Source organism: Trachypithecus francoisi, unplaced genomic scaffold (assembly GCF_009764315.1).
Source record: "Trachypithecus francoisi isolate TF-2019V2 unplaced genomic scaffold, Tfra_2.0 Lachesis_group3, whole genome shotgun sequence".
NCBI classification, from domain to species: domain Eukaryota; kingdom Metazoa; phylum Chordata; class Mammalia; order Primates; family Cercopithecidae; genus Trachypithecus; species Trachypithecus francoisi.
In genome coordinates, this window is record NW_022681468.1 from 34,442,128 (window position 1) to 34,456,636 (window position 14,509).

The 14,509-nt window shown below is 46.8% G+C and overlaps 1 protein-coding gene across 1 annotated transcript in view; it reads left to right on the forward strand.

Annotated features, from left to right (window-relative positions):
- SMOC1 (SPARC related modular calcium binding 1) overlaps positions 1 to 14,509 on the forward strand; it is a 109,007-nt gene that overhangs the window by 42,356 nt on the left and 52,142 nt on the right. The window contains exons 13-14 of the mRNA XM_033190827.1: positions 3,272 to 3,371; positions 5,469 to 5,516. Of these exons, the coding sequence (XP_033046718.1) occupies positions 3,272 to 3,371; positions 5,469 to 5,516 (148 nt within the window). The remainder of the gene's footprint in view (positions 1 to 3,271; positions 3,372 to 5,468; positions 5,517 to 14,509) is intronic.

The window sequence follows — 14,509 nt, forward strand, 5'->3', positions numbered from 1 at the left end:
GTGCCCATTATTGTATACCCCAGCCCTCACAAGCACGTGGCAACAATTCCTTATTCGATTTCAGTTTTATAGGACTTGGAAGGAGCTCCCAGACTGGGATTTTGTGATCTGGGCTCTCTTCTTTGGAGCCTGGACTGAGAAAAATGCTGAGGGCTCTGGGGAGAAAGGAGCTGTGTTTGGGCCTCTGGGCCAGCTGGGGGCTGGGAGACAGTGTTCATGTGCCCACTGGGATACAATGGGCACACTCAGTGAGAATGTGGCCCTTGGGACCCCCTGAGCCCAGAGGTCAGGTTATATCCCCAGAAACAAAGCTTTGGGCTTAGCCTCTTACTCATGAATTTGCTTCTGTCCCCAGTAGCCTTGGCTGGGACTCTGTGCGTGCTTGAGAGGAGGCGGCTTTCGAACCAGCCCGTTCTCTGCTGTCTACTTGACTGCGGTGCCCGGCTCCCGCAGCACAGCACCAGGCCAGAGACACAGCCTTGGGCGATGGACTTGAGGGCACAGTCCTCATGGAGACAGAGGCCTGCCTTGGCCATGGGAGTCAAGGTCCCTGGGAGTGAGTCAGCGTAGCCATTCAGCTCCTGGGACAGGTTTCCCCAGAGTTGATTATTGGCCAAGGAGGAGAAAGCAGCCTGCCAGGCTCCATTAAATTGCTGCCACTGGCGAGGAACTGTCCCTAGGAAATATCCCCTGTAGGGTGGATGGAGTCTGAAGGGATCAACTCCACATTTCCAGCAGCATTTCCCACCCAAGTCTGTGGAGGTTGCTAGAGGAGATCTGGCCTTTGAAAAGGCCGGCTTGCCAGGCATTTCTGGCACAGCTGAGAACAATCCTTACCACTGCCACTCCATATCCAGCCTTCACTGGGTGCCAAACAATGGATTTCCTTACCTTCAGGTTTGACATTGTTATCCCCATTTTATAGATGGGGCTTAAAGAGCTGAGTGATGTGTCCAGTTCATAACTGGCTGGACCAGGATTCAAATTCAGGTCTGTCTGGATGTGTTTCCATTCCACCATTAAGGCTCCTCAGAAAGTAGCGTTGACCTGACCTGAAGATACTGCTCTTGGATGAACATTTGGGGTAGCAACCATGGCCATGAGAAGAAGTGGGCGTGGGGCATGGTACTGGGGTAAAGGCATTGATCAGAAGACCTGAGCAGCATCTCAGATGCAGGAGCTGCGGGAAATGCCTCATTTATACAACATGCACCTTCGTGGTAGGAACAAGGGTCCCCCTATCTTGTCTTATCCTTGATTTCTGTTGATAGGTCCATGGTGAAACAACTCGTCTTGGGGGAAATGACAGTGTTTGGTGCCCACACAAGAGCAGAAGCCTTTCTATAGCCTTTCTGCCTTTGTGATAACTTTTGGATTTCACCCAGGCTGTCAGATCTGTCCTCTCACTGCTCCCTTCCATCCCTTACCACTCAATTTGTATGCTATTACTGTCTAGCCTTGATTCCAATATGTCCTTGATTTCAAGAGGCACATTTTCTTCACACTTTAGTATCTTTGCAATTGGCACACATCTTATAATTGAGATCTACGTTTAATGTAGTGGGGCTGTTTACATTGACATTGCATTTTTATAATTGATGGAGACCAAGAATTGAGGAAATATGATAATGGATGCCTTTATTCAACCCATCAATCACCTACAATGAATGTCAGGCATTATGTTAGATTCTGGGAATGTAGAAATAACTAGCATGCAGTCCCTGAGGTCACAATCTTGAGAGGGGGGAATGGACTGGATAAATCAACAGCTAGAGCTCACAGTGATAAGGGCTCTGATTTGGGGGGCCCCAGGGTGTGTGGGAGGATCAGAGGAAGGAGGCAGGGGAGGCTGGGACTGCTTTGAGGAGGTGTATCACAAAGGAGGAGGGGAATACGAGGGATTAGGAGTAGGTGGGAGATGGGTTGGGGAAGGGCATTCCAGACAAATGGAATGGTTGGAGCAAACAAAGACTCAGAATCAGGAGAAACTAGAACGTGTTTAGGAGCATCAAAGGGTTCTGTGACCAGCGTGGAGGGTGTGTGCCAGGACATGGGCATGAAATGAGGCTGCGGGAATAGATGGAGGCAGATCACGGAGGACCTTGAATGCATGCCAATGAGTTTCATCTCTATCCTAGATCCCGACAGGAATCACTGAAGGATTCTAAGCAGGGAAGTAGGCCTCATTGTGTGTTTAGGAACTCCAGATTGAAAGCAGGATAGTGGGGTGGGGCGGGAGATGGTGGGTAGGGCGACAGCTACTGGAAGAGAAAGAAGAGCTACCCTGAAGGATGCAAAAAGCCTTATTCCTTTTTGCTCTTCCCAGGCAGGCAGACCTGATCTTGGAGGCTTAAGGAAGATCATACAGTGGTGCAGCGGGGCGTCTAGAAATAAACCTGCAGGTTTTACCCCCTTGCCTTAACCTCATCATGTGTGCCCTCATCTCAAGAGAGCCACAGGATCAATAGGCGAGCTGATCTATGTATGGATGCTGGGAAAAGCTAGACAAAGACGAAAAGCTTACCACTGGTCTCTGCTTGTTAAAGAAATGTCATATCAATCTGCAATGGTGACATTCCAACTTTTACTTGCCAAATTAGTTCAAGGGTTAGAATTTTTGACTGGGTGCGGTGGCTCACGCCTGTAATCCCAGCACTTTGGGAGGCCGAGGCACGTAAATCACTTGAGGTGAGGAGTTCAAGACTACCCTGGCTAACATGGCAAAACCTGTTTCTACTAAAAATACAAAAATTAGCCAGGTATGGTGGTACACGCTTGTAATCCAGCTACTTGGGGGGCTGAGGCAGGAGAATCGCTTGAACCCAGGAGGCAGAGGTTGCAGTGAGCCGAGATCATGCCACTGCACTCCAGCCTGGGTGACAGAGTGAAACTGTGTCTCAAAAATAGGGTGGGTTAGAATTTTTTATAATTGGATAGGAGCGTATGCCAGTGCTAGAGAAAACAAATGTACAGGTATTGGTGAGAATCATCTCAGGAAAAACACAGTATGATGCGGGTATTAAGTGTGAAGAGGAGTAAGAAAGAAGTGGGTGAATTGCTGTGGTTTGCGTGGGCGTCCCGCAGCAAACATGTACCCAGTGCTGTTCACTGACTGGACCACCCACGAGAGACACTCTGGAGACAGATGTGGGGATGAGAGGTGGAAGGTGCTCTTTCACCATATGGGTGATGCTTTGAAAGGGGTTGGAGATGAGTCTTCATATTGTGACAGAGACTTATGGTTTTCTTCTGTTTTCACTTCCCTGAACAGGTGCAGTGCCATACTTACACTGGGTACTGCTGGTGTGTCACTCCGGATGGGAAGCCCATCAGTGGCTCTTCTGTGCAGAATAAAACTCCTGTATGTTCAGGTACCGTAGGGAGGGGTGGGAAGAATGAAAAGGGTTGGAGAGAGACCCGTTGGTTGGTCTCCTGCAGCTTGTGGGAGAACCTTTAGAAGGTTGGTGGTGGTGATGAACCTTTTTCTAGGTCAGGGAGGATTCTACTCTAACATGCTTGCTCAGAAGTCAGCAAATGATAAGGTATGGCAGTGTATGCCATGTGTGTATATTTACGGATTTTGAGTTTAGATTTTTGGTTCAATGCTAAGCACTGGCTGTAACCTCATAGAGCTGTGGTGGCGTGTAAGTTACTAGCTTGTGTGCTGATTCTGATTGCTAGTGGCTCTTGAAGTGCTATATTGAGATGGATTTTGAGACCAACTGGGAGCTCAGCATCAAAGGCTGTGGTTATCCATTAGTGATAACCTGTCATGGGAGCAGGAGAGGAGAATGGTGGCTTCTGTGTCATATACTCACCACCCCTGAAGAATGTAATGTAGAGAAATGGAAAATCTTCATAACAGTGGCCCTTAAATCTGACTGATCACCAGCAGTATCTGGGAAATTAAAGAGAACCCAGATATTGAGGCTTCCCCTTGTACATTCTGATCCAGGAGGCCTGGAGGGAGACCTGAGGTCCTTGTTTTTATGAAGTCTCTCAGGTGATTCTGATGATTAAACAAGTTAGCAAACTATTGCTTTATAGTGATCCATTGGGTTAGTCCATAGCAAAAATTAAGTCCTTTATATTCCCAACTTAATAAGCAGAGAAATTGTGCTTTTAGGTCCATTTCATGGGATTGTGGATTAGGGATTTTTACAAGCCCCACAGTGTCCACCTTTGTTGAGATGCTAAAAGACTCTGAGTCACTCCCTTAATTCACTGTGTGGCTCAGCTCTCTCAAAAAAGCCTGTCCCACCCATCAGCTGATTCATATTTCTTCATATCTGTGTGCATAGGGTTTTATTGATTTTCTTATTTTTCATTTTAAGTGCAAACAAAGTATAAAACATTATGCTAAAACCTATGGGAAATTCCAAAGGCTGACAGTCTTGCTATCATAGCTTTTTCTACTTGCTCTGTTACATGAAGGAAAAAGAAAGTGGAAAGGGCTATTAGAATCTACATCAGGAAACCCAAATTTACAGGTCGAAAAGGGAAGTTTACTTTATTTGTGGTTTACATGGAAACTAGAAACCTTAATTGGGGTTGGGGTAGGGAGGTACAGGAATTAGCCCTCCTTTTAAATGACCTGGAAAGTTTCATTTAAAGCAAACAAACGACTAGAAACAAGCCATGCAGGATAGTATGTTTGAGTTCTCACAAAAGTGGTACATGGAGAAGGAGTATGACATGGATTAGGGAAATAGAGATTCTTTTCTTTTGGCGGGACTCCACAGATGCCTTTCTGTGGGTGCATCAGTTGTACCCTGCCTGTGTGAGACTGGACCTCAGCAGAAGACAGGTGCCACAGGGTCAGGACTGGAGGAGGGGGTGCACAGAGCACCCTAGTATATGCAGGGCAAATGCTTGGGCAAACATACCTGCTGCCCGCTCCTGGAGGAACAGGCTGTGTCTAGAAAATTGTTTCCATGCCTTAGACTGTTTTGGCCCATTCAGTACAATTGGGCCAACAATTTTCTACTTAATGCAGATGGAAAATCGCTGATTTCCTGTCCTAACCAGCAAGGGATGTCAATCATTGCCTTTGCAGTAAAAGGGAGTTTCTTTTCAGTTGGCCTTGCTGACTGAATATGGCTCCGAACATGGAACTGGTGAGAAGCTGGGGAGATGGGGGTGTAAACGTGAGGGGCAGATATTGGAATGTTCAACGGGAGAGTTATATGAGTGTGGACTTTTGTAAAAATGTGGTCAAGACTGTTACCAGGGAACCTAGAAATCATAGTTCATCTCAACAGTGCTGGGTTATCAGTGACATTGATGTTAAACAAACCCCACTCAACATGTGTATGTGTACTGACATTGTGTATAATATCCTTAGATGTGTATACAATACATATATACATGACCATATACTCATAATATCAGGTTTTGCCAACTCTTTGAAAGAAACCAACCGCAATGCATTCTGAGTGGCTATGTTTTTGTTTCCCTTCTCACCCAAGGTTCAGTCACCGACAAGCCCTTAAGCCAGGGTAACTCAGGAAGGAAAGGTGAGTGGAGTTTTATGCTTTATCTAAATGTTTGCTTCCAAAGATGGTCCAAGCAGGATTTCTTAGATGAGATAGAAGGAGCCTGGGGTGAAAGCCTAATGTGTCCTGCAGAACATCTTCTCCATTCTTATTCCATGTTTCCTCTCTGAAGCACCTAAGGTAAGTAAGGCTCATACAGTGATGGACACCAAGCTCCCAGAATTCCCGAGGGAGGTCAGTGAGTATAGAGCCCAAAGCTGAGAAGGACCTTTAGAATGTGAGCCCTGGGAGTCTTGGTTCCGTGGGGAGCTCAGTCAATCAACTACCAGTGTAGCCAGCGTTAAACCAGAGAGGATGAGGAAGGTAGGGTGCCCAAGTCTGCCCTTGACTCTCTTGTTGTGTAAGCACATTTGGGCATTTTTCCCCCTTCACTAATCCTCCTTCATAATTGTCCCAGCACATCCAGATTCTCTTCACTAGGGTGAGGCTGGCTTTGCGGGTGTGCGACCTGTGCAGTTGTTATCCTGAAATTCTGAATAATTCTGTCTTTGAGTTCCATGGGACAGTGAACACGCAAGTGAGTGGAGGAGAGACACATCATATGAGTGTCTGCTGAACCTTGTCACCCCATTAGCACAAAGCTTTTGTGAGGTGTACTATGTGTCTTCCACAGCATGCTTAAAATTTTAATTTTTCTTTATCTAGGACAATACTAAGTAGCAAATTAAAATAACACCATGACAAGGTAAGAGAGAGAGACTATGGAATAAAAGACAAAGCTTTGTATTTTAGTGCCTTGAATGGCACTTTTCCCTGCTTTTTGAAGGAGGGGCCCTGCATTTTTACTTTACACTGGGCCCCACAAGTTACATAGCTGGTATCTGTCTGAGGGCTGTTTATTAGACCAGCCAATATGAGCAATAGGTCCCTGGAATATGCTGATCATAGTTTTTAGGATGGAAGACAGTTGGAGGCTTAAGAGTCACTGCCACTGACCTCCAGGACAGCATACGTGCAGAGCTGGTAGTTGAATGGAAAGCAGGTGTGCATTTCATCTTGTGTGCCGCCTTTCCAGGACTCCCATCTCAGGCCGAGTTTGAGCCTTCCCACCTGCATCTAGGCCTTGGAAACTACATGCTCATCAGGGCCCATGTGGAGCCTTGGCCTTGCTGAGGGTCATTGTGAAGTTCACAGGCTTGTCCTGCGCACACACAATTGCAGGGAGACCAAGGTAAAGCCCTGAGCCCTGCCTCCAGTGCTTATGCCATGGGATAGGAAGAAGGGGAGAAGTCACCCACTCTGAATGCAGGAGATAAGAATCTGGAGAACCTGCTGCCCCCAAATGCAGGTGCTCCAAGAAGATGTGGAAGTGGAACAGGTGATACCACCACCCACCAGAAAACAGGGACCAATGGGCCCCTGGGCAGAAATGAGAAAGTGGTTGGAAAAGGGGAGAAGTGCTTCTTTAGGTCCTTCCCAGGGCATGAGGAGACTGCCATAAGTGTTGGTGGTTCCCTCCTAGGTGGGGAAGTGGGGAGAGAATCTACAAAGACCTGAAATCACCAATGCTGTGAGTAGTGTGTGTTTACTGGGATTGGAAAAGGAAGATGCCTTCAGGTGTTCTGTTGCATATGTGTGTGTGTGTGTGTGTGTGTGTGTGTGTGTGTGTGTTTCTAGCATAGCATTTTTAATTTTGGTATTTTAAAGACAAGATCTCACTATGTTGCCTAGGCTTGCCTCGAACTCCTGGGCTCAAGCAATCCTCCCACCTCAGCCTCCCAGGTCGCTGGGACTACAGGCATGCATTGCTTTTAGTTTTGCTTGTTGTAATGGGAATCTTCAGGAACATCACCTTTATTCCTGGGCATGAGGTCCTGGTGGTAGGAAAGAAAAATTGGCAATCATGCCAAACTGACCACCCAGATTCCCCTCCTCCTAAAGGAGCTGAGTATATGATGCTGAATAAAGTGCACACACACTAAACAACTTCCAGCCATGGGATTCTGGTTCTCAAACTGGACAGAGAAGTGCTTTCCAGGGGGATGTGGCTTTGCACCCTGTGGACAACAATGAGAGACAGACCCATGGTCATCTCAGGCTCTCACTGGTCCAGCTAGAAGAGGCGGCGGGGAGGGTGGGGGCTGGGGATGTCAGTTTACAGTCAACAGTGAGCACCCTTTGTTCCCTTTTACAGTCGAGCAGTGAGCACCCTTTGTTCCTTTTTAGCTCTAGGGTCAGCTTCCAGAGCCAAAAGAGGGTAGAGGAGCCTGATTCCTCCAGGGGTGATGCAGGAAATGGGGGATAGAATCTGAAGCCTTTATCTCAGAGGGATAAGCTGTTCTCAGTTCCCAGCTCTTTACTCCCTTGCCCTGGATGGGTCCCTTTCTCCAAGGTGGCTCTGCAGAGGCTTCCTCTTTGGTGCAAAGGTCAGGACAAGGCCCTGGTGGGGAATGCTAGGACTCATTCTCCCCTGGAGTCTTAAATTCTATTTAGTGGCCTCTCTTTCCCTGTACTTTGAAAGATCCGATTAGGTGTTGGATCCTCTTCTCTTTGTCTCCTGTGGGCAGTGCAGTGAAGAGCAGGTTCGGGCCACCTGTAGGACGCCACACCTGAAGCCACACCTGTCCAGGAAGCTGGGGTTTGAATGGGGACAGGGTGCGAGAGGGCATTAGTAATATCCTGTGTGGATCAGCCAAGGTTCCTCTTTCAGCTGCCACTTAAGAATGGAATGTGCTCTGGAAGGCAGCAGGTGGGAAGACACAAAGGCCCCTTGTCTGAACTTGTGCCCACACACGGGTTCTCCTAGGAGGCATCTATTTCCCTGAGGCCTGCTGCAAAGAGGTGCTGGGTCTGCACCCTTGTGCAGGGTGAGGGGTATGGCCAGAAAAGAGGTAGGGCAGAGGTCTGGAGGTGTGAGTGGTAGGGGACGGCAGGGCAAGGACGGGACCCAGCCTTCTCTTTCCCTAGCTTCTTGCCTTTTTAAATATCCTCCACTGACCGGGCTGGGAGGGATCGGCTGTCCCTCCCAGAATGGAAGGAATGAAAAGATGTATTGTGTGACCACGGAGAGTCTGGTCACCAGCCAGGAATTAGTTCTCTGAAGGAGAGGAGGAGAAAGGCAGAGCAGAAGGAGGCTGGGGGAGGAGGCCCAGAGAGATAGCAGAAGGAAGGGAGGAGGGAGAGAGGCTGGGCTGTAACAGGTCACAGCCATTTGGTCCGAGACAGGAGGCCTGGGTGGCTGTGGCTCCTGGATCCACAGGTGTGGGGCCCCAGGGAAGAAGTGGGAGAAGGAGGGGGAGGCACTGTTGTCTTACCCAGATGCACGTGCTCCAGGAGGGGAGGAGGGTCAAAACTTCAGACTATTTACTTAATCCCTTGGAATGTCCTTTCCTCACTCTGTTCTTTGGGCCCCTTGTGTTTAACGGACTCCTTTATGGGCACATGTGTGGTAATTAACACGTGCAGTGTAGGTCCTGGACCATGTGTTTCAGTTTCAAATATCCATTGATCTGGGGCAATCCCATCCTGGCTGCCCCCTCCCCTTCTATCCTTTGGTCCTGGCCCTTAGAGAGAGACGTATGTGTGTGTGTGTGTGGGAGGGGGGGACGGTGCACACGTGCATTCACATGTGTTTTATGGATGCTACAGAGGAATATCAGAAGAGAGGAAGAGGGCCCCAAACAGCCCCTTTAGTTCTGAAAATGCGCTGCTAAAACAGTTGAAGGCTGAAGAAGTAGAGACAGAGGTAAAGTTTTGGTTTTCATTGGAGTCATCCAAAGGAAAGTAGATAGGAAGCAGAATGGTTTCAGAGATCAAAAACTTATCCTGCAGCAGCTTTACCTGGCTGTACCAAGGCCTGTGGATTTTTCTGATGGGACTCTTTTTGGGGTCTCAATGCTAATTACCATAGGTAATTTGAGGAGCTTCCAGGATAACTGAACACAGGTTCAGGGGCTGGCCCTGCTCTTCATTGCTTGTGAAGTGCAAGGAGGGAAGGAAGTTCTTAGCCTCTGGTGGGATGAAGGGGGGCAGTGATGAAGAGTGATTAAATGAAAGGATATGGAAAAGCACTTGTGAAATGATTTCTGGCAGTTCTCTGCGAGCTTTTGACTTCTGAGTGCCCAAAACATCAGAGGCCATAGGGTGATGCTGTGATAAATGGCAAGTGAAAATTTAGGGTCACTAGGAATTTTCTGCAGTTTGCATTTTTCGCCTAAGAAGTCTGGGAGTTAGTTGTTTAAGGAAAGTAAGAGAAAAATAAAAATACTAATAAACTCTGCTAAACTTTTCTGCATGGGCTTCTGTATTTGTCAAGCTAGTCTTGGAGAGGGGCAGAACTTCAAAAATCCAACCCACCTTTAATTTGCAGAGCTTAAAAAGAAAATCTCCCACTGGCTGTTCCATAGTATATGCTCCAAGTAAAAAGTGAGTCATATTTATTTCTCCAAGGTCCCTGTCTGTGTCTCTATTTTTGGAGCTGGGTCTACAGGTTGTTGCCAACTTGGAGAACTTGTCACTCAAGCAATGGATGGAGCAGCTCTGAGGGGCAGGCTTAGGACAGGGACAATGGCTGGCAAACATCCCAGACACAGGGCACTGGGTGGCCCCCAGCCTCAGCCCTCATGAGGTGTTAGCACACCTGAAGGAGGGGAGCTTCACTGCCCTGAGCCTGGCAGAGCTGTGTTGGGCTGGCTGTCGAGGGACATTCCACATGTGAAACATCACTCCTGCTCACGTGACTTAAATCTCTTCCCTACTACCTCTTTTTTCTCTTCCCCTAGCACCCACGGGGGTGTGGGAGGCTGAATCTGTAGCTGATCTCTTAGCATTGCCATTAGATGGGCTGGGCTGGGCTGGGTTTGGATGGAGATGGGCAGCTGACGACCTCCATGCTGTTGGCTTCTGCTCACATGGCTTTTCCTGGAGAAGGATTCACTCTGATTCTTTGCCTACTGAAACAGAACTGCGCCTGAGCAGCTCCAAGCCAGAGAGAGGCAGCTCTTTTGCTTTCTGGTTCTCTGAGCTGCCTCCACCAAGCCTGGAATGTTCATATACCAGCTTCGCAGAGGTCAGTTTCAGAAGGGGTGTGCTTGCGTGCTCACACATGTACCATGTCTCCCTCCTTCCCACTAACTGCTCCGCCAGCTTGGCTCCAGCTACTCAACCCCCTCCAATTTTGGCCCATATTCCAGGGTCTCTGAAGAAAAGTTTATGCATGAACAGCACTAGACTGAGAGTTTGATTTCCTGCCATATCCTCATCTCCAAGGATTGAGAGAAAATAAGATTTAGGGATCTGGAAAAAGCCTCTTAGACATAGATTCATTTGAATCCCTGGTGGTATTAGTAACCATTGATATTTTATGCTTGGTGCTCTTACTCAGCAAATATTTATGGAGAATTTACTAAATGTCAGGCTTGTTATCGTCACTAAGGACCCAGGGATGCGTATAACAGTACGAGTCCAGGCCTCACCTCCTGGAGCTCTCATTCTAATGGTTCTTAGCCTTTTATGATGGAGGTTATTCATCTTCAGGTGTAGGAAAATCCTCCCAGGGGAGCACCAGGCTTCTCTAAGCTCGGGGAAGTTGCCACCTCTGCAGGGGAGGGAAGGCAGGTGGCCCCTCCAAACAGCCCTGTGCGGTAGCTCCTGTAGCCAGAGCCTCTAAGGAAAGCCCCTTGGAGGGGGTGGCCTGAGCTGAGCAAAGCCCTCTGCCAGGTTCCTGAGCCCTCTGACTAGTGCCTTTGTGGGGCCTCTGAAGTCCAGGTGAGAGGGCTCAGAGCTTGTCAGGCCAATGAGAATATGTTCGTTTGCTCCCTGCTCCCTGCCTAAGTTCCAGTGTGGCACAGCAGCTTGCAGAGAGGCAGGGATATGGGCACACAGGTGGACAGGCCTTGGGCCTGCTTCTGACCCCTGGTCTCCAGCTCAGAGGGCCACAGAGTGCGTGTGGTAAAGGCCGAGGGACTGTCTGTCGCTCTCAGGTTCCATTGCAGTGATCCTGTGCTTACAGAAACATGTGAGTTTCAAGGGCTGTTTATTCTCAAGTTTCTTTGGAAAGGCAATGGAACTAGAATAGCTGAAACAATTTTTAAAAAGAAAAATAAAGTGGGAGGAATCATTTTACCTGATTTTAAGATGAATAAAGCTAGAGTTCTAAAGATAGTGTGGTATTTGTGGAGGAACAGAGGCATAAATCAAGGAAACAGAATAGAGGACCCGGAAACAGACCCACAAACAAACGGTGCTGTAGCAGTTGGACATCCACCAAACAAATGAAATCAACAAATCAGCCCCAAAGCCTCAACCTAAACCTCAGGCCTGATACGAAAATTAATTCAAAATGGATCACCAATTTAAATGTAAAATGTGAAGCTATTAAAACTTTTAGAAAAAACAAGAGAAAATCTTCACCACCAGAAGCATGATAAAATAGTGTATATAAATTGAACTTTAAAATTTGCTCTGCAAAAAGTGCTGTTAGATAATTAACAAGAACACCAACAAAAAAAAAACTACAGCCTGGGAAAAAATATTTACAAACCGTTTATCTAACATAGGACTCATGTCTAGAATATATAAACAACTCTTAAAGCTCAGCAGTTAAAAAACAGTTTAATTAGAAAATGGTGGCCTGGCATGGTGGCTCACACCTGTAATCCCAGCACTTCGGGAGGCTAAGGTGGACGAGTCACTTGAGGCCAGGAGTTTAAGACCAGCCTACTCAACATGGTGAAACCCTATCTCTACTAAAAAAACAAACAAACAAACACACACACAAAAATTAGCTAGGCATGGTGGCACGTGCCTGTAATCCCAGCTACTCAGGAGGCCAAGGCAGGAGAATCGCTTGAACCCAGGGGGTGGAGGTTGCAGTGAGCCAAGATCGCGCCACGGCACTCCAGCCTGGACAACAGAGTGAGACTCCGTCTCAAACAAACAAACAAACAAAACAAAAAATTAGCCAGGCATGGTGGAATGCGCCTGTAATCCCAGCTACTCAGCAGGCTGAGACAGAAGAATCACTGGAACCCAGGAGGTGGAGGTTGCAGCGAGCGAGATCATCCCTTCAGCCTTGGTGACAGAGTGAGACCCTGTCTCAAAAAGAAAAAGTAAAAATTGGCCAAATGCACAAATAGACATTTCACCAAGGCAGACAAACAGAGGGCAGATACACACACAAGAAGAGGCTCAGCATCATTAGCCACAGGAAATGCAAAATAAGTCCATGGCAGGATGTCACTACATATCTATTAGGACAGCTGAAAGAAAAAGTAGTGCCAACACCAAATGATAGTGAGGCTGCCGAGAAACTGGACCTTTCATACATCACTGGCAAGAATGTAACATGGTATAGCCACACTGCAAAAATACTTTGGAAGTTTCTGAAAAATAACTAAACATACATTTACCATATAATCCAGCAGTTGCACTCCTGAGCATTTATTCCAGAGAAATGAAAATGTATGGCCACACAAGAAAACCTACACACGAACAAGAAGCGACTTTATCTGTAATAGCAGAAAGTAGAAAAAAAAAAAAAACCCAAATGTCCTTCAGTGGGTGAAACAAACTGTGGCACAGTCGTACTGCCCTGCCCGTGGCCAATCATGGGCTGAAAATATTCAATGGAAAATGTCAGAAATCAACAATTTGTAAGTTTTAAGTTGTGAGCTGTTCTGAATAGTGTGATGCAATCTCGCAGTGTCCTGCTCCCTCCCACCTGGGGTATGAATCATGACTTTGTCCAACATACCCATGCTGTGTACCATCCCTGTCACTTGGGGCTGGCTCTGTTACCAAGTGGATAGATTGCAAAATGAAGAAGGATGAGTACAATACAATCAGATATCCTGAGTGAGAGACAGTATTCATGTAACTTATGAAAGTATGTTGTTATAATTGTTCTGTTGTATTATGTTATTGTTTATCTATACTGTGCCTAATTTACAAATAAATCTTTATCATAAGTATGTAGGGGAAGAAACAGAATGTGTAGGGTTCGGTACTATCCACAGTTGAAGGCATCCACTGGGGGTCTTGCAAGGTAACTGCTGTGAGTAAGGTGGGATCCCCTATCCATCTATACCATGGAAAAATACTCATCAATAAAAAGGAATGAATTGTTGATATATGCAACCACAACTTGAATGGATCTCAAGGGCATGATGCACATGAAAAAAGCCCGTTTCAAAAGGTCATATATTGCATGATTCCATTTATATAACAGTCTAGAAATGGCAGCATTATAGAGATGGAGAGCAGATTAGTGGTTGCCAGGTGTGAGGAATGGGGTGGAGGAGGGAAAGCGTAACAGTAAAGGTGGCACAAAGGAGATCTTTGTGCTGATGGAATAGTTCTAGGCTGATGGTGGTGGTGGTTACCCGAGTCTACACATGGATACAATTGCAGAGAACAATACACACAAATGAGTACATTTAAAACTGGTAGAATCTGAGTGAGGCCCATGGATTATACAAATATCAGTGTCCTGATTTTGATTTTGTACTAATTATGCCACGTAGATAATTAAAGGGCTTACCCATATCATCATGTTAACTGTAAAGCTATTACCATTGGGGAAAACTGGGCGAGGGGTACACAGGACCTCTCTGTATTATCTTTGCAACTTCTTGTGAATCTATAATCATTTAAAAATAAAAAGTTAAAAAAACGTTAGCCGAGTCTTCTGTGTGAACCCAGCCCTGATCAGACTCCTCTGCTGCCGGTGCTTCCTCTTCCTCTTCCATCCCTGGTTTGCCTTTTCCCCAGCCTTCTGTTTTTGCTCTTATTCAGGGGACTATAGAGCTCAAGGATGTGGGAACTGCCTGCAAAAAGGCAGCTTTCAGCTTGTTTTCACTTCTTTTGGGAGGGAACATGCAGGTAGGTACATGGAATATAAAACACTGACCTCCTGCTTTGGAAAGAACCTGACATGCCCGACCACTTCTGCTCTTACAGATCAGAATCAGGAAAGTTCACCATCCATTTCTGAGCCTCGCTGGTCATGGCGCATG